The sequence below is a fragment of the Muscardinus avellanarius genome (assembly GCF_963383645.1).
Source record: "Muscardinus avellanarius genome assembly, chromosome: 3".
Classification (NCBI taxonomy): Eukaryota; Metazoa; Chordata; class Mammalia; order Rodentia; family Gliridae; genus Muscardinus; species Muscardinus avellanarius.
In genome coordinates, this window is record NC_137788.1 from 25,533,296 (window position 1) to 25,551,110 (window position 17,815).

The 17,815-nt window shown below is 60.3% G+C and overlaps 1 protein-coding gene across 6 annotated transcripts in view; it reads right to left on the reverse strand.

Moving 5' to 3' along the window:
• Positions 1-715: 715 nt before the first annotated feature.
• Positions 716-17,815, reverse strand: part of ADGRB2 (adhesion G protein-coupled receptor B2) — a gene marked incomplete at both ends in the record, with an annotated part of 34,448 nt that continues 17,348 nt past the window's right edge. The window contains 28 exons of one of the 6 annotated variants that reach the window (XM_080690576.1): positions 716-901; positions 1,435-1,533; positions 1,829-1,864; positions 3,889-4,508; positions 5,181-5,220; positions 5,502-5,597; positions 5,860-6,031; positions 7,991-8,089; positions 8,381-8,466; positions 8,629-8,695; positions 9,074-9,143; positions 9,285-9,435; positions 10,064-10,166; positions 10,244-10,347; positions 10,745-10,871; positions 11,108-11,151; positions 11,347-11,452; positions 12,299-12,626; positions 12,955-13,063; positions 13,147-13,215; positions 13,327-13,521; positions 14,287-14,393; positions 14,548-14,649; positions 14,723-14,890; positions 14,971-15,135; positions 15,740-15,904; positions 17,089-17,253; positions 17,543-17,626. In XM_080690576.1, the coding sequence (XP_080546702.1) occupies positions 716-901; positions 1,435-1,533; positions 1,829-1,864; positions 3,889-4,508; positions 5,181-5,220; positions 5,502-5,597; positions 5,860-6,031; positions 7,991-8,089; positions 8,381-8,466; positions 8,629-8,695; positions 9,074-9,143; positions 9,285-9,435; positions 10,064-10,166; positions 10,244-10,347; positions 10,745-10,871; positions 11,108-11,151; positions 11,347-11,452; positions 12,299-12,626; positions 12,955-13,063; positions 13,147-13,215; positions 13,327-13,521; positions 14,287-14,393; positions 14,548-14,649; positions 14,723-14,890; positions 14,971-15,135; positions 15,740-15,904; positions 17,089-17,253; positions 17,543-17,626 (3,863 nt within the window). The remainder of the gene's footprint in view (positions 902-1,434; positions 1,534-1,828; positions 1,865-3,888; positions 4,509-5,180; positions 5,221-5,501; positions 5,598-5,859; positions 6,032-7,990; positions 8,090-8,380; positions 8,467-8,628; positions 8,696-9,073; positions 9,144-9,284; positions 9,436-10,063; positions 10,167-10,243; positions 10,348-10,744; positions 10,872-11,107; positions 11,152-11,346; positions 11,453-12,298; positions 12,627-12,954; positions 13,064-13,146; positions 13,216-13,326; positions 13,522-14,286; positions 14,394-14,547; positions 14,650-14,722; positions 14,891-14,970; positions 15,136-15,739; positions 15,905-17,088; positions 17,254-17,542; positions 17,627-17,815) is intronic. The other 5 variants (XM_080690572.1, XM_080690571.1, XM_080690575.1 and 2 more) reach the window with 5 other exon arrangements.

The following is a 17,815-nucleotide window of genomic DNA, read 5'->3' on the forward strand; positions in this document are numbered from 1 at the left end:
AGATAGTCACGTCCCATCTCTGCCTCATGCTCTTATCTACTAAATGGGCAACCTAAAACCTCCCAGCAGGGCTACTGTGAGGGGTGAGGGGCCAGGTGAGTGTCGTGCCTAGCACACGTGGCCCCTCAAGACAACCCAGCCTAGTCGGTCTGGGTCCTTTGTGCCAGCAAATGGCAGTCCTGACTGAAAAGGCCAGACTTGGGGTCCCGTTCCACAGCCTCCCCAGGGAAGGAATGTGTACAGTGTCACCCAGGGCACTGGGGGTCAAAGATGGGCAGAGCCCAGCTAGCTCCAACCAGCCAGGGCCAGCAGGACCCCATCGCAGCCTGACGAGACATGAGCCAAAGAGACACAGGGACAAAGTCAGGACCCAAGACTGGGCCGTCACGTGGGGGAAGCAAACAGCTGAAGAGCAAAGTCACAGATTGAAGTTTATTCCCAACAAAGGTCCCCTCCCCCCTCCCCAGCCCGGGACAGGGACAGACAGGCCGGGCGAAGATGGGGCTCCGGTGGCTGAGGGGCCTCTGAGAAGCAAGGAGGAGCCCTGGCCCCCAGGCCACAGCGTTTCTGGCTCCCCTAGCCTGCTGAGTCCTCTGCGCCTCCTGCCCAGCCCTGGGGACGGGGAGGGGGCGCCGGCTCCTGGGTAGTTCCAAAGTGGAGTGTGAAAATAGAGAGATATATATATTTCTGTGCAGTGGGCAGTCCGGCGTGGCACTCACACCTCTGTCTGGAAGTCGCCGTCCGGCGGGTCTGTGGGCTCCCAGGCTGCTGTCCGGTGCAGGGTCAGCCGTTCTCGGGGCTTGGGGGGCAGCGAGCCCAGGGTCATAGACTTGAAGGTGCTCCAGCTCTGATGCCGCCGATGCTGGGACAGACCAGGACGCTCCCCGGGACTGGGCTTTTCCTGCAGAAGAAGCAGGAAGAGCCTGTGTCAATGGGCCTGCACCTTCTCACCCACTGTACAGGACACACTGAGGAGGCCCCAAGAGGGCCAGTACTGCCCAAAGTTATAGAGCAGTCAAGTGTCAAAAGAGAGCTCAAATACAGATTTGCCTAGTTCCAGAGTTGGGGTTCCCAACCCCAGTGCTTGGCAGCCCCTTGGGAGAGTGCCTCCCATCTCCCACCCTCCCTTCAGATCCCGGTGGCCCATGAAGGCTCACTGTCCATGGACCTTCTCACCCCTGTGCAGCCTGAGAACTTGCTCGTGCCACAGGCCAACACCTGCAGTGGCCCAGGCAGGGGAGGAGCAGGAATCCCTCAGAGCCCACTTCACTCCCGAGCCACGGGGACTTAGCCACAGGTGCTCAGTTCAGTGGCCCTGCCCAAGGACACGCTCGGCGGCTACTTCTACCATGCAGGCCCCAGGTCTAACCCCAAGGCTAGTGCTCTATCTCAGGTCCTCAGTCTCCTTTGGCGGCAGCCACAGAGGGCCCTCACCTTGGCCGTGGACTGGCTGCGGTAGCGGTCGAAAGTGTGGAACTTCTGGTTGAGCTCATGGTAGAGTTCTGAGTGCCGTTTCCGAGTGTGCATCACCTTCTAGGAGCCGCTGAGCGTCAGAGGTGTGCCCCAGGGGCAGCACTGTAGGCCCACCTTGGTTTCCCCTGCCCAGAGCATTGAGCACCCAGGCCCCATGTCCCTGCCTGCCGCCAGTCCCCTGGGATGAGGCTGGCTCTCTCTGTACCCCAGAGCTATAGGCTTGAGCAAGAGGGGACAGTGGGAAGATCCCACAGGAACCACAGGCTCAGGGTCTGGGTTGGAGCTTTGCAAAGGAGCTCAGGCCATTTTTAGGGGTAGACCCTCCAGGCCTCACCCCAACACAAACAGCGCTTACCTCAAAGTCCAGGTCTGAATACCGCAATTTCTTCCGCTGGGGAGGAACAAAGAGGCAGGGTGGAGAGGCAAGCTCTCTGCCACAGGTGGGGCTCAGACAAGAAGCCTGGCCCCAGGGGTCTGCCCGCTCTACCTTCCCTCAAGCCAGGCTCAGGAGGGGGAATCCTTGGGGCCAAGACCAATGTACGCATACGCTAGGACACGCAGGCAGATGCTCACGGGGAGCACACACGTCACAGAGCAGACTCCCAACGTGGCAGGGACACGGACCCACATGGCAGCACGAAGCTCTCTGCGCCCTGGGCCCCACCCCTTGGTCCTGCCCTATCCTGCTCCATTTTCTCTGCCAGTCAGAAGCTCCTCTTCCCCCGGAGAGCCCACAGGTCCAGCAAACACAGGGATCCAGGTTTTCAGAACCCTTGCTCAGACCTGGCCTTGCCAAACTGGGCTCTGCCTCCCTGCCTCCTCAGGCTTCTCCAAGACTTGCCCAAGACTCCCTTCTAGGACCAAACTATACAGTGTTCACTGCCACCTAGGAGGAAACCCCAGGCAGGGTCTTAGAACATTGGCACCAGGAGGACTCATGAGACCAAGGCCCACTTCCCCAGGTTAGACAGGGAAGGAAATGCCCAGGGAGAGGAAAGGACTTGCTATATGTCCCATGACCTCAAAGGTGATGCTAAGACCACAATGTGCGCCTCCCAAGTCCCACCCTTGTGGAAACGCTCACCAGTGCTGGCCCACAATCACTACTGCCTTTCTGAAGGCAGTGGGATACCTCTCCCTGCCCTCTGATGCCCACAAGCACTGCACATACAACTTGTGGCCAACTGAATAAACCTGCAATTCTCTGCCCCAGTCCTGCAACTCTGCCCCCGCTGCCACCCATCCACATGGCTGCCCACACAGTTCGGAACAGGATGCTTGACCCCTCAAAATGCTGCCACGTTTATGGCTGCCTCCCACACTGGGAGCTCAACGCCCACCCCTCCTAGTGGCCCCGCCACAGGCAGGTGTCCACAGAACAAGCCCTGCCATGCTGAGCACACCCCTCTCCCACGTGGCAATTGCCTTTTCTGTCTTTGTTCCGCCTTCCTGTTTTTGGCCATCTGCAGCGGGAGCAGGCACCAAATGTTCAAAAAACATTTTAAGAAAAAAACTAAACTTGTGACCCTTCTGGCCGCTAGCTTAATTTTCTTTGTGTGGAGGACGGACAGCAGATTTTGGAGGCCGAACAGGAGCAGCCAATCATGTCTGAGCCACGACTCTGGGCCTTTATCGACATTCCCTTCATCCCTTCAACTCCAGCTCTAGAAAGTCCTAGAGTTCTACCATGAAGATCCTCTGCAGAGAGCACTCAGAGGAGAGGGGAGACATCAATGGAAAACACATGAGCAGGGTTACAGGAGGATTGTTTTCCCAGAATGAGATGGTTCATTACCGCAGGCCATGGGCAGTGAGTGCCCAGGGATGACTTCAAGGATGGTAACAGCAGCCACCCCAAATTTTCTAGCACTTTTACTTGCTCCACACAAAAATAAGTGCCTTACATCACTCAACCTCCAAACGATGCTACCAAGAGACTACTGTGTTCACCCCACTTTACATACAGGAAACTAAAGATCTGAGAGATTAAGCGATGTGCTCAACATCTCAATGCTGGTTAGCAGTCCAGGCTGGAACTCAGATCCACGTAACAAGGAGGTCCAGGCTCAGCCCTTTCTGCAGCTTCCCTAACACAGCAACTTGCCAAAGCCAATCCCCTTACAGGAGACTCATCTTCAGCCGCCTCAAAGTAGACACTAAAGCAAGAGCAAATGACGGAGAGGTGCACCCTCAGAGCACGAAGCCCACGCCCACCTGAGGAGTTCACACACTCCAGGATTTCCTCGGAGCTGTCCTGAGCCCAAGTGAAGGGAGAAATGCACAGTATCTGCTCCCAGCGACTGGCTAAGGGTCCTGCTCTGGGAGGCTGACAGCCGTCCCACCCTGGCTGCGGCCTGTGATTCAGGCACGGCTCACAGTGGGCAGAGACCCTCCCCAGGCCCCACAGTGCCTCACCTCCAGGGAGCCCAGCTTCATGGTAGAGCCGGGCACGGTGCGGGGCATGGTCCGGCTGCGCTCCCCTGGCTCGGGCACTTGGCGGGCACTGGGTGTTGGCGGTGGTGGTTGGAAGGTCATCCCGTAGGGGTTCTGTAGAGACCCATAGGCAGGGCCCAGCCCCAGGCCGGAGTGCTCCACGGACAGGAAGCTGGGATAGCCTTCAGTGTGGGTCAGTGCCTTGGCAGCCCTCCGGGGGGTCCCCTCGGGCCGGGCCCTGGGGGCATCCTCACCGCCACCACCCCCGCCACCAGGCTGAAGGCTCAAAGTCCGCCGGGGCAGCACCATGTAGTCCCCCTCAGAGCCTGGCTCGGTTGGCCGCAGCCATGTAAGGTCCAGCTGCCGCAGACCGCCCTCCCCGCACATGTACACAGGGTTAGCCTCCTGGGGTGGGGGAGGCTCCCCCAGGCCTGGTGAGGCTGCCATGGGCACCAAGATGTTCCCAGGCAGTGGTGAGAAGCTGAGGCCACCCTCAGGACCCACGAGGCAGGACTTGGGCTCCTCGTCCTCATCCAGGGACAGGCGGGATAGTGTGCCCGTGATGGTGGACGGGTTGCAAGTGTTGACCTCCTTGAACAGAACTGGGGGGCAGGAGTGGAAGGGATTGGTAAGTCCTAAGGAGGACCATTCCCCCCCTAGGCCTTGCCCTGGCCAGGCAGATGCCAAGCCCCTGAGACTGAACAGGGAAAGAAACAGTCCTAGAGAGATGGTTGGTGGCTGGTACTCTCCACACACCAGGGAGATAAGAAGACACGGGGTCGTGGGGAGGCAGGGCAAAATACAAAGAAAGGTCTAGCTCCCGCGGTGCCCTGGAGTCCTCTCCACCCCACAGCCCCAAGGCTGTCAAGGGCATCGCACCTCCCACCCCTGCTTCCTGAGCAATCTCTCCCCTGGTGATAGGGATGCAGAGATTCTGGCAAGAATCGTGGAAATGGCACAAAGGAACAGCCAACATGGGCCAAGGCTCCTGCTATGTATGCATCAGTGTCCCCGGGTCCTTTTAGGCTTTAAGCCTCACCTGCCCTGTGAGGGTGGTTCTCCCCTAAATGGGTATGTATGGAGGCTCAGAGAGGGGAGCTGTTTACCACAGGCATATACTAAGAGGCATTCACAGCCTCAAATCCACTAACTCACAGTCCAAAGCTGGACTCTAGCAGCCAGCTAGAACCATCAGAATCTCCCATGGCAGGGCCAGGAGTCCCCCTTCCTGCCCGTCCCTGCAGCCATGATTATCTCTACCCCAACAGACTCACCTGTTTGGCAAGCCAGATCCACATCCTTTTCAAAGTCTGACTATAGGGAGAGGGAGAGAGCAGGTGGGCAGACGGAGGATCAGTGTATCAGGGTGGGAGGGGGCTCAGGCCCTGCCTACCCAGCTCTGCTCCTCGGGAGCCTGCCCGTGGCACTACCCATGGGCTACCACCCAGCAGAGCCCCGGTGCCACTGATGCCACCCCACCGTCAGTGGTCAAGCCTGAACCAAACCCGGTGTCCGTCCCCTCCCCGTCCTGGGTGAGCAGAAGAGCCCCTCAGGGCGGGACGTGCGGTAGTGCAATGCTCAGGCTCCTCACTCACCAGGATCTGCAGCTGCCCATTCTTACACGAGTCAGGGGAGTCTTCACTCTCTTCGGCCCGGCACATGCCCATCTGGCACTTCACCACGTCCTGGACCTGGGGGTGGAGGGCACACTGCTGGCTAGGCTCCCCACCCGGACAGCCTTGGGGAGGGTGCCGACAGCTGGGTGGGGATACGGGGAGGAGGAGTCCTGGGAGGCCAGGGGCAAGGCTGCCCCGGCTAGCGGCGTCCACACCCAGGGCAGCCCAGCAGGGCCTGAAACATGCCGCTCCACCCTCAGTCCTTGCATCTGCACAGCAGGGAGAAGCCAGAGGCCTGGCGTGGCATGGCGTGGTGGGCAGGGCGGGAGGGGCCCACCTCTCGGCGCAGGAAACAGTGCACTGCGGTGATGACAAAGCCCTGTGCCGAGTTGAAGACAGCAAAGAGGGCTTGAAAGAGGACAGAGCGGCGGTCTGTCATGGCCAGGACAGCAGACATCCAGGTGAGCGCCAGGAGGGGCAGCACCACGCACGAGCTCCACAGCGAGGCCCTGAGAGGACAGTGCGCGTCGTTAGAGGGACAGTCCAGGGGACAGGGTGGCAGACGCCTAGGCTGGCAGGGCCCCGGGCTCCAGGACCTCAGTGACCCCCCCACCCCAGGCAGAGGGCTGAGGAGTTGGAGCCAGAGAAACAGAACAGAGACAGCAGAGAACTGCGGGGCCAGAGCGGGACCAGGAGAGGTGGGCAGGATGGACACACAGACACAGTGGGACTGAGCCTGAGGCAACAGCAGCGGACAGAGGCTTTAAGGAAGGGGCAGGAGAGAGAAGCAGAGGTGGGCAGATGCAGGTGTAGCGAGTTTCAGACCCAACTCGCATGGAAGCTCTTGGGAACATTTACAAAATGCACAGAGCCGGGCCATATCCCCAGAGATTCCCACTGGGCAGGCTGGGAGAGGAAGGAGGATAGAGGGAAGACAGCCACAAGGAGAGCGCGTAAGACAGACAGAGACGCCCAGACAGAAAGACGGCAGTCAGAGCACGGGGAGGACGCCAGAGCACAAAACCTTGGGAGGGAGACGGGGCCAGGAACAGCAAGGCAAAGGCTCCCCCAGCCCCGGCTCCCCATGGAGGAGCTCATGGAAGAGCTGCCAGGCTTCCTAGTGACTGCTCAGAGTCCTGGACAGAGGGATCACAGCTGGGGTCAGGGCCAAACCTACGTATCTCTAGCCTCCTTGCCAAGGGAGGAACAGAAAAAGGGCAGACGGGCCCTTGCCTCCAGGCAGATCCCCCCACACCTGCTAGAGCCCACGAGGGACAGAAGGCTGCCCTGCCTTACTGAGCACAGCCCACTTTGCCCAGAGCACCCCCAGCAGATAGCCGGGCACAGCTCCAGACAGGGCAGAAGACAACACCATTCTGCAGACAGTGAAGAGGCCAAGGCAGAAAGATGGGCAGGGGGCCAAGACCTGTCCTAGAAGAGTGGTTCAGGGCTGTTCAGCCTGGCAGGGGGCGGGCACAGTGGTCTCTGAAGCCCCAGAGGCGGAGCCAAGATCAAGAGAGGATCTAATCACAGTAATAAGAGCTACCATTGATTAGCCACCAATTGTCTGCCAGGCCCTACACTGCACACTTTACATACATTATTTCAAATTGTGATCAAAACAACTCCAATAAACAGGCCTGGGGGCTAGGATCCCAATTTACAGATGAGGAGACTGGAGTGCGCCCAGCTGGGCAGAGAAAGGAGAGCTGGGACACAAACCCAGCTTGGCCGGCTCCAAAGCCCCAGCTTTAACTGCTGGTTCAGCGGGCAGAGAGGCAGGTGGCCACCCACGGAAGAGGGAGCTCTGCTCCTCAGAGCTTCACAGTGATGGAACCAGCACCTCCAGAGGCCCCCAGAGGTGTGCAAGATAAAGCCGACTCCATCAGGGAGGCCCAGGCGGCTTTCCAGCCCTGGGTGGGAGGCGGGGCCTGCGGCCCTTGTGGATTCATTCTACTCTTGCATAGCTGAGATCTGAGGAGTGTCAGTTGTTAGGGGCCATCTCAGTGAAATAACTGTCCACCTCCATGACTCTGTCTCCAATTGATTATGAAGTTCAATGCCTCTGGAACTGGATTCACAGAATGGATTCACTCATTCTGATTGTCTTATTCTAAGACTCTATCATTCTTATTTTAAGGTTCTATAGCTTAGAAATTCTCTGAGCCTCTGTAGTTTGGTGGTGCGAGGAGGAGTCTGTGGTTGTGCCCGGATAGTACACTGGCCGGGAGCAGGGGCTGGGGTGGGAGGGAAGGATGGGTGGATGGACCCAGCCCCTTGGGAGGCACAGTCACTCCCCATCGTCCTCTGCCACCTCATCCCCGAGCCCTGGAGAATGCACGGCAGCTGGAGGGCAGGGCAAGCTTTCCAGGGCACTGGGCTGACATCCCTCCCTCCTCCCACATGACACTGCCCCCCCTTCCTTTGCCCCCACCCATCCCAACCGCCCCCCAGGGGGCACGACTAACATGGCGTTCCTGGCCGAGGCTGAGCTGAGCAGGGGGCTGGGGACCGCTCCACACGCTGAGCAGGGGAGGAGCAGGCTGGCCCAGGGGCACCGCTCCGACCTCGGGGGCGGCACAGACACGGGAGAAGGGTAAATACATGGGAAGCCGGGAGACAGGGGCAGAATGAGCCCCAAGAGGGGTGGGAGGGGAGGGCAGATGAGAGAGAGAGAGCTGGGTTAGGGTGGGCGAGGGGCTGCAGTGAGCTTTCCGGGTGCCCACCTTGCCTGACCCTTGATGCGCCAAGGCTGGGGAGCCCCGGCGGGCACCGTCAAGCCAGGAACCTCCGAGAGCACCCTCGGCCTCCCTCCTGCGCCGATCCCCAGGAAGGCCAAGCCCAGACCCTCCCCTTACCCGGCCCTCTGCTTCTTGGATTTGTCTGAGATGCCATCACGTGCCATGAGCTTGTTGAAGACGATGATTCCAATGAGCATGTTCACCTGGGGGCCCGGTAGAGCGGAGTGGGGGGAGACAGGATCACCAGGTGCCCTCTGGGCAGGGTAACCCTTAGGTGAGGGCTGGAGAGTAGGGAGAAGGCTGGGGACAGGCAGGATGACCCCCTGGGGCCACATCCCTCCCAGGATGCTGAAAGGGGCACATACCAGGACAATGACAGCTGCCGGGCCCACAAAGGCATACAGCAGGCCGCCCTCCAGGGAGAGCCAGCAGCTGGGGTGCAGGGAGAAGAGGGGGCATCAGACACCCGGCAGGCTCCCTCCCTGCCCTCAGTCGGCCCCCGCCCCCTCTCGTCATCAGTGGAGGCTGAGCCCCATACAGACTGAGTGAGCCACTGGCTCTTGCTGGGCCTCAGTTTCCCCTGTGGCTACCATGGGAATGGATGAAGGCTGACCCCTGAATGCAACAGCTCTTAAGAGTGTATCCATTCCCAGTATAACCTTTGACATCAAGGAAACAGGCTTGGAGGGGGAGGAATTTCCCCAAAGACCTCCAACAGACGTGAACCATGACCTCAGCCTGAGAAGGCCCAATGCCCAGTCCCTAACAGACCCCCTTGCCCCCAACACCTGCCATAGGAGGCCCACGTACTAGCTGGATGTACCGTATCCTTTGGTGCGGGTAAAGCCGACAGACACAGCCACCACCAGGGCAGGCAGACCTGAGAAACAAAGGAGCAGGGTGAGACGCTGCTGGACCCAGGGACCCCTCATCCTCCAGCCCCTGAGCCAGCTGAGCCTCTCTGGCTGCCCCCACCCCATCCCCAGGCCCAGCAGCAGAGTCCAGCACTGGCCCTGCTCACCCCAGCCCAGGCAGAGGAAGCGCTTGCGAACCAGGCGGGTGCGCATCCGCCCAATGACAGCCAGGTAGGACTGCCAGGCCTCGGTAAGCACCCAGCAAAAGGAGGACAGAAAGAAGAAGTGCAGGAAGGCAGCCGTCATGGTACACACGCCCTGCAGGAGAGGGAATCGCAGGGATTGGCCCTGAGCAGCTGCCAGGGCAGGAGGGGCCAGGCTCCCCACACTAACTGCTGGGCGCGGTGGTGGCCAGCCGCCCACCTGAGCCCCGCCCCCCACAGAGCCCTGCCAGGCACCCCCGCCTTCCTGCACCCACACACAGCACGACACAGGCCTGGTGACATGCACACAGCACTCGGCATCCGGGGAGGCGGGCGGGCAGGCCACCCACACACAGACGGGGCTGGCAGGGAGGGGGCAGACAGGAGCACCTGCCACGTCATGGCCGAGCAGGCCCCATGCCTGGCACTCACAGTGCTGGCACTGTACAGAGAAGGCCAAGGGGAAAGAGGGGACAGTCATCACGGTTCGCCCACAGGCTGACATGAAGAGGCCCAGTGCCACCCACCCAGCACATGTGGACTGGGCTCAGCTCACACCCACGTTCACCGATGTACACAAACACTAATCACTAAGTACACACACACCCTCTCAAACACCCTCACGTATACTCACACACTACACGCTCACACCCTCGCCCAACAAGAGCCAGAGCATACACACACATCCACGCAAACACACGCCCTCACCCCCACACCCAGCACCCCCAGGAGCCTGCACCAGCCTTGCTCAGCACCCGGGACTGGCCCACGAGGATCAGGATGTTGGAAGCCAGGATGGACAGGCAGAAGTTCAGCAAGATGATGGAGCGTTCAGATTTTATGAACCTGTCAAGACAGAGTGGGCAGAGGCAGAGGCGCCAGCTGCCTGCCTGGCCCACCCACCCCAATCCACATCCACCTACCTCCAGAAGGCGGCGTAGATGGCAAGCAGTGTGAGCAGGGCCATGCAAGACACCGCACAGCCAATCACCAGGGGCACCGAGGGCGCACCTGCCAGCTCCAGGGTCTGTGGGAGACGGGCTGCTGGGAGAGGGCAGCAGCAGCCTGCGCGGCCTCCCTGTCTAGTGCAGACTGGCACACCCACATGCAGAAAGGCACTCCCTGTTCTCATGTGTGCACACAAAGCCAGTCATAGATGTGGACACATATTTAGTCACCCATGTTATTCCACACACAACCAGACACATTGCATGTACACACACAATCACCACTGCCACACACACACACCCCCCAGGCAGGTGTCATGGCTACGAGCACCACCCCCAGGGCACAGGCTTCCATGTGTAACCCTACAAGTGCACCTGTGCAGAGGCACACTGGGGGTCACCCAGTTGTCCAACACCACCTGGCAGCCAGGGGCCTCCTCCTCCCTTGCCCAGCCCAGGCACCTCTCTCCCACTCACCAGGTCCTTGGGTGGCTGAGCCAGTACAGCAAAGGTGGACAGGTGCTGACACTGGCAGCGGGTGTGGGCTGCCTGGGTCTCCAAGGTCTGGCAGCTCTCAGTGTCCCAGTCCCCTGAGCTGGCATCTCTAGGGCAGGGACGAGGCGGCATGAGCCCTGGCCTAGCCCCGCCCCCAGTGCAGGCCACTGCCTGGGGATGGGAAATGCAGGGCAAGACTACAGCTATGCGTGCTGGGATGTGCTCTTGACCCCTCAGGCCAAGGATGGCACCAAGGAACCCTCTGGCCTTTCCAGGCAGGAGCCCCCTTCTAACGCGGGGTCCTAGGGCTGACCCTCCCTCACCCAGAGCCGCCACCCAACTCACGCTCTGGAGTAGTCCCAGCTGGCACAGTGGGGATCCGTGGTGCCCTGGGGAGCAGAAGACACGCATGCAGTCTAGGGTGGGAGCTCCCACCCACCACTCATCCTGCTGCGGCAGCTCCCACCCACACAGGCCGGCGTTCTGCCCACCACTGAGGTAGGGACTGGCGGCCTCCCCCTCAGACAGGCCTCTGGTCACCCACGGTGGGAGGTACTCGGGGTCCCGGCCGGGCAGGGACTCACATTGATGATGTAGGAGAGCTCGACTGTGATGAGGGGCTCGGCTGGAGGCTGGGTCGGGGGCCGCACAGTCACAGTCATCACCCGGGAGGTGACGGCTAGTGGAGGCCTGGGGAGTAGGTACTGAGGTCAGCTCCTGCCAGGTGTCCAGACCCAGTCAGAAACCCCGAGACTGAGCTGGGGATGAAGACTGGTGCTTGCCTAGCATGCAGTCCCTGAGTTCAAACCCCAGCACCACAAAAAAAGAAGGAAAGAAAGAAAGAAAGAGAAATTCTGAAGCTGTTTTGGATAGGAGGGACTACCAGGAGGCAGGTCCAGGGGAAGGCCAAGAGCTCAGTCGGCCTCAGGACGTTGCCTGAGGTGTGGAGCTCAGTCCATTAAGCCCTGGATGTCAGCACAGACTCTGGGAGCTGCACAGACATTCTTTTTTTTATTTTTTTTTATGGTACTGGGGATTGAACCCAGGGGGATTCCACCTCTGAACTATACCTTCTGCCCTATTTAATTTTTTATTTATTTATTTTTGCAGTTCTGGGGATTGAACCCAGGGGCATACATACCTCTGAGATACACCCTCAGCCCCAGTTTTTATTCCTTATTTTGAAACAGGCTCTCACTGAGTTGCAAAGGCCTCTCACTAAGTAGCTGAGGCTGGCCAAGAACCTGGATCCTCCTGTCTCAGCCTCCTAAATGCTGGGATTACAAGCATGTGCCACCACGCCCGGCTTTTTTATTTTGAAATGGGGTCTCACTAAGTTCCAAAGGGCCTTACTAAGTAGCTGAGGCTGGCCTTGACCCTTCTGTCTCAGCCTCCCAAGTACTGGGATTACAAGTGTGGGCCACCATGCCCGACCTGCATGGACATCTTTGAGGAGCAACTGCGTCCAGAGCCAGGCAAAAGGAAGGTCCCCTGACAGTACAGGGCTGCCGTGGATCTCTGCTCGGGTGGACTCACCTAGGGGGTGGCAGGATGAGGCCCAGGGTGCGGTAGAGTACAGCACCGATGACAAAATAGGAGGAGTCATCAGGGTCTGCTGGGAGGAGGCGCTGGTGGGAGTGGCCAGGGCCAGGGGGCACCGTCCCTGGGCCCCTGCCCCTGCCAGGGCTGCCCGCTGCCCCAGGTGCAGCTGGCTTCCCTGGGGAGGAGAGGCTGAGCACCTCCTTGGGCAGGAAGAGGCGGTCCTCTGAGTGCCGCACCCAGTCCTTCATGCCCCGGCGGCCACGCATGGGAAACGTGACGTCACTGGACACAGCAGAGACGGGCTCTCTCTGAATGCTGATCACTGTGCAGGAGGAGGGTGGGCAGAGCGCCCCGGAGGCAGGCAGGGGCAGACCCAGGAAAGAGGCAGAGAGGTGCGCAGCAAGGAAGGCAGGCGCAGACGCAGAGGTTGGTATGAGCAGAGGTGAGGAAGACGTACACGGAGAAACAGACAGAGACGGAGAGGAGGAAGAAGTGTGGAGAAAAAGATACAAACACGGATTAAATGGGGAGAAGACAGGTTCCAGAAAAAGAAGGAGATCGGCAGAGCTGAGCCTCTTGGGAACCATCCCTCACCCCCAGGGGACTGGGTTCTACCAGACCCAACCCCCTCCCTGCCTGCCTCAGTGTACCCAGATTGTCGGTAACAATCAGAGAGCTCTGGAAGGCCTTGAGAGCATCGCCAACCAAGTGGATAAAGTCCTCCACGACACGGAGCAGGTGCACAGAGCCAGGGGACACCTGGGGATGGAGAGGATGTGAGGGTTTAAGGGTACAAAGTGGGGGTGGCCATGAAAAGAGAAGCCCAATGTCAGGCCCTTCACCTGCTGAGCATCGTCCCACTTGTCCTTGTTCTCTGCATCCACCATGAAGCTCACCACTTGGAAGAACCGCTAGGGAAAGAGCAAGGAGGGTCAGCGTGCCCCAGCCCCAGGGAACAGGCCTCCCCACTGCGGCTGCACACCACCCCAGCACTCCTTCCTCTGAGCAGCAGACGGCGGTACCTGTACATCATCAGCTGAGGGCACATAGGTGGCCCTCTTGAAGGTGTCAGTGACATTCCTCAGGATGTCCACAGAGAAGAGCAGGTCCCCGCTATAGTAGGTACGCCGGGCCAGTAGCTCCTGCAGACTGCGGACCACCTGTGACATCCCCTCTCCCGCCAGCATGCGCTGCCCCTTGGCCAGATGCTCCCGAAGCTGCGGGTGACGTGTGAACCCATCACTGGAGCACCAGAAGCTGGGACCAGACACTGGTCCTCCCATTCCCACCCACCCACTGCTTGCATCCAGGGAGAGGGCATCCGAGGTCAGAGATACCCAGGGGAGAGACTCAGAGAGAACCCCAATAGACACTTTTAAAAGACTGAAGAAGAAACACCTAGATAAAGAAGGTGCTAAGATGTACATATAAAAGATGAGTCCTGGGGACAGGGTCCCTTCCCATCCCTAATGGGTCATGCACAGTCTCAAGTGCAATGCACACGTGCTCTACCACTCACGTTCACCAAAATACATGCTGTAAATGTAAACACACAACTCATCCCTGGTGCGGTCGGAAACACGTACACCTGGGCTACGTTCACCGATAACACCCTTACCCCATGGCAGGCCCCTGGCAGGGCACTGGGGACACAAACACAAATTCAATTTTGTCCCTGCCTTCAAGGATCCCCAGTCTAACAGAGCACACAGACACTAAGAGGAGCATTCTTAAGACCTAATAACCGAGAAGCTCAGGGGCAGCAGGAGCACGGGGGTAGGCGTCGGGGAAGAGGAAAGGCACTTGAGGTAGGCTTTGAGGGATGAGTAGGAGTTTGCCAGACAAGGGGAGGCAGAGCCAGGCAGAAGTGGGCACAGCATATGCCAAGGCTCGTGGGAATGAGTGAACCTCAAAGCTCCTTCCACTCACTGCCAGAGTCTGGGCAGATCGTGCGGCCCACTAACCCAGCGGGGCACACTCACCGACAGGTACAGGTAGCGGTATTCGTGAGAGATACAGCGAGCAAAGCTGGGCAGTCCCCAGTAGGCCACACCCTGGGCACTGAGGAGACAGCGGCGGCTGGCAGACCCTGCAAGGGGACAGGACGGAGAGCTGAGCATGGGGCCCAGCTCTCACCCACTCCCTCCGCACCTCAGGATGGAGACTCAGGCGGCAGGGCCACAGGAGAGGCGGCAGCAATGGCGAGGGCTGGGGTCCCCCACAAGGGGAGCTGCCGCCCTTACCCGAGGCATTGGGGGGACACTTGTTGTAGATGATCTCGCCGGCCGCAGCCTTCTTCCATGTCATCAGCATCACATACTCATCCCTGCACATCTCGTGGAAGGCTGTGGGCGGCACGGGGAGGGGCTCAGCTGGGCTCACGGGCCCCGCCCCCCAGGGCTGAGCGGGCAGCGGTACCTGGACACTTCTTCTCCCTGCAGGGCTTCACCTCCTCTCCGGTGCCTGCGCATGGGTGGCCCTGGGCGCCCGGGGCCTGACACATGCGGAAGCGACGCTGCCAGCCCGTGTCACATGTCTTGGAGCACAGGCTCCATGCGTTCCACGGGCCCCACTTGCCGTCGGTGGCTGTGGGAGAAGGGAGCCGTGAGGGGCTGCGGGTGCCCCGGGCTGGGGCTGCCACCTGTCCCCTCAAGCCGAGCACTCACCTGGGCACTCGAGGTTGCCGCACTCTCGGGTGTCGGTGAGGGCGCCCGAGCACGTGGCCCAGGCGGGGCCCGCCACGCTGCACTTCCGGCTGCGCTGCTGGGTCCCGTTGGCACAGGACGAGGAGCATGGGCCCCAGGGACCCCATTCTAGCCACTGGCCTTCCACTGCATGGGGAGACACAAGCAGGGGTGGCCGTTGAGCAGAACGTGGGTGGGCTCGTGGGGGCTTGTGGGGGCAGTACCACAGGGATACTGCGATGCCCGCCAGGCACTCAGACCCACTGAGCGGGAGTAGGAAAGGGGGCTGGAGTGAGCAGGTGGTGCCTGGGCCTCGTCTCACCCACTGTCGCCAGCTTTGGGAACACAGGTGCCTCTCCATCCAGCACCCAGGTACAAGCCCCTTTGGGCAGAGGGTGTAGGCTGCAGGGGCACCTTCTGCTCTCTGCCCCCACTTAAGCCCAACTAGTTGTCCTTTCACTGCCTAGCTGGCCGTAGGCACCACAGTGTATTAACAGCAAAGGTTACAGAGGGCTTGGGGAAGAGGTTGGCAAACAGCCCCCTTTTGATGGGGATCACGCTGTGCCAGCCAGAAGTCAGGACTGGGGCTCACCTCCCACACCGGTTAGTACACTTCTCCAGTCTCTACATGCTGGGTCAAAGTTCATGGGGCCCTCAGGCACAGGGAGCTGGACCTGACTGCCTCCCCTGGGTCTCCCAACCCCCACCCGGCTGGGCAGCGCCTGCCTATAAGTCCCTGGGCGCTACTGACCCGGGCAGGCGGCCATACTGCAGAGCTTAGTCTGCAGCTCGGGACCCTCGCAGGCCTTGCCGCCGTGCTGGGGGGGCACGCAGGTCCGCATCCGGCTCCGGGACCCCCGCCCGCAGCTGCGGGAGCACAGGCTCCAGGACCCCCACTCCTCCCACACGCCGTGCACTGCAAGGAAGCACGTGGCTGGTGGCTGGGCCGCACCTTGGCCCCGCCCACCGCCACGGCAGGCCCATCCGCCCACCAATCAGGAGCTCCGCAACTTTGCGATTGCTCCTTATTGGCTCTGCCCTGGGTTCTGCTACCAGGGAGATCTGAAGGGGACAGGACTCCGTCCTTTGAGGTCCAGGACTTGGAAGACACAGGTTTCTAGTCCCAACTCACACAGGGCAGACCCTGTGGACCCCTAGGCAGGGAGAATAGGACCAACCCAGGGAGAGAATCAGGGGTCCTCCTCTCTTAGGGCACAGGAAACCCAGAAAAGGACCCAAGATCCACCCCTCCCAACCTCTCCATCCCCAGACCCAGAGCCTGATTCCAACATGGCAGGCCTGGGGCAAAAGAAGTGCCCCTCCTGGCCCGAAGCGCTTAGACACACAAATAGACATGAACCTCTACAAGGACAGCGACACACTGAGCTCACACGCTGGAACATAGCTTTCCCCAGCCCTTTGCAAGCACCTGCCCCACCCCAGGTACCAAGAGCCCTCCCAGGCAGACCTACTCTACATTCCCAGCCAAGCGCTTCTCTCCCTCAGGACTAGCTGAGGCCACCCTGCCCTCACGGTCACCACCTGTCCCAGGCAGGCACATGCAATCTCCTCCACAACTACATGCTCAACTACGGAAGGCTTAAGGGTCTGGGGAGGCTCCCTCAGGAATGGGATGGGGAGTTCGGAGGGAGGAAGGGACAGTCCGAGATGGCTTCGTTTAAAAATAAAAGTGGCACTCATCTTAGATCCCGAAGGACAGGCTGAGTTTTAGTAGCCAGGGTGGAGGAAGAAGGGTAGGACAAGACTAAACAAGTGCAGAGAGGTGCTGGTGAGGCCGGGACTGGGAGGCACCGAGGGCGATGCCGGTGAGGACGAGCCTCGCCTACCAGGGCACTGGCATCAGGGGAGTGAGGTGCCCACAGCCAAGCACCGTGGAGTGTTCTCATCAGCCATGCCCCACTGCCCCATACCAGGCTGGCAGGCTGGCGTAGTGTGTGGGGCTAGGCATGGTGTGGGAGACAGGCAGGTTTGTCACATGGAAGCAGGAGGCAACCAAGCATTCTTGGAAGATTCCTGTGCCCAGGTCCCAGGCAGGACCCAACCCTGCAGCGGATGGGGTGAGGAGGAGGATGGGCCTACCTGGGCAGGTGGCTGAATTGTTGCAGGGCCGGGTCTCCCGCAAGGGCCCGCTGCACAGGGTCCCATAGGGGGAGGACACGCAGGAGCGGGTCCGCACCTGCAGACCCTGCCCACACGTCAGGGAACACACGCTCCACGGGGACCACTCTTCAGCCGCCGGGTCGCCTACGAGAGAGGGACAGCGTCGGCGGCAGGGGCACCTTCCAGGCACTGTTTCATGGGGCTAGGGGACTACCAGCAAGAGGTGGGCAGGCATGAGGGGACCCTCCTTACCCTGACCCCAAGCAGAAGGCTCTTTGGGAAGCAACCCAGCCCTGCCCACAGGCCTCACACGGCAGAGACGAGACTGAGTTCCAGGACATAGACACAGACGGGCACACGCCAAGCACACATGCTACCAGACGCCACACAGTCGGGCCCCCGCCACAGAGGAAGGGAGGCGGGCCCGAGTTACCTGTCTGCGCCATGTATAGCCCAGGCTCATCTGCAGACCTTGGCCACTGGGTTTTCACCTTCGGTTCCTCTTCCGGCTCCTCACCTGGAACACGGAGGTGGTGGCAGGGGCTCAGCAAAGGCCAGCTCGGCCCTGCCACAGTGGCACAGAGAGGGCAGCCTTGCCGGTCCTCAGCCTGAGGGCCTGGAACCAACTGCAGGCGATGCAGAGAGCGCATCACATCCTGCCCCCTGCCCCACCACCACCATTTTACAGATAAGGAAACTGAGGCTC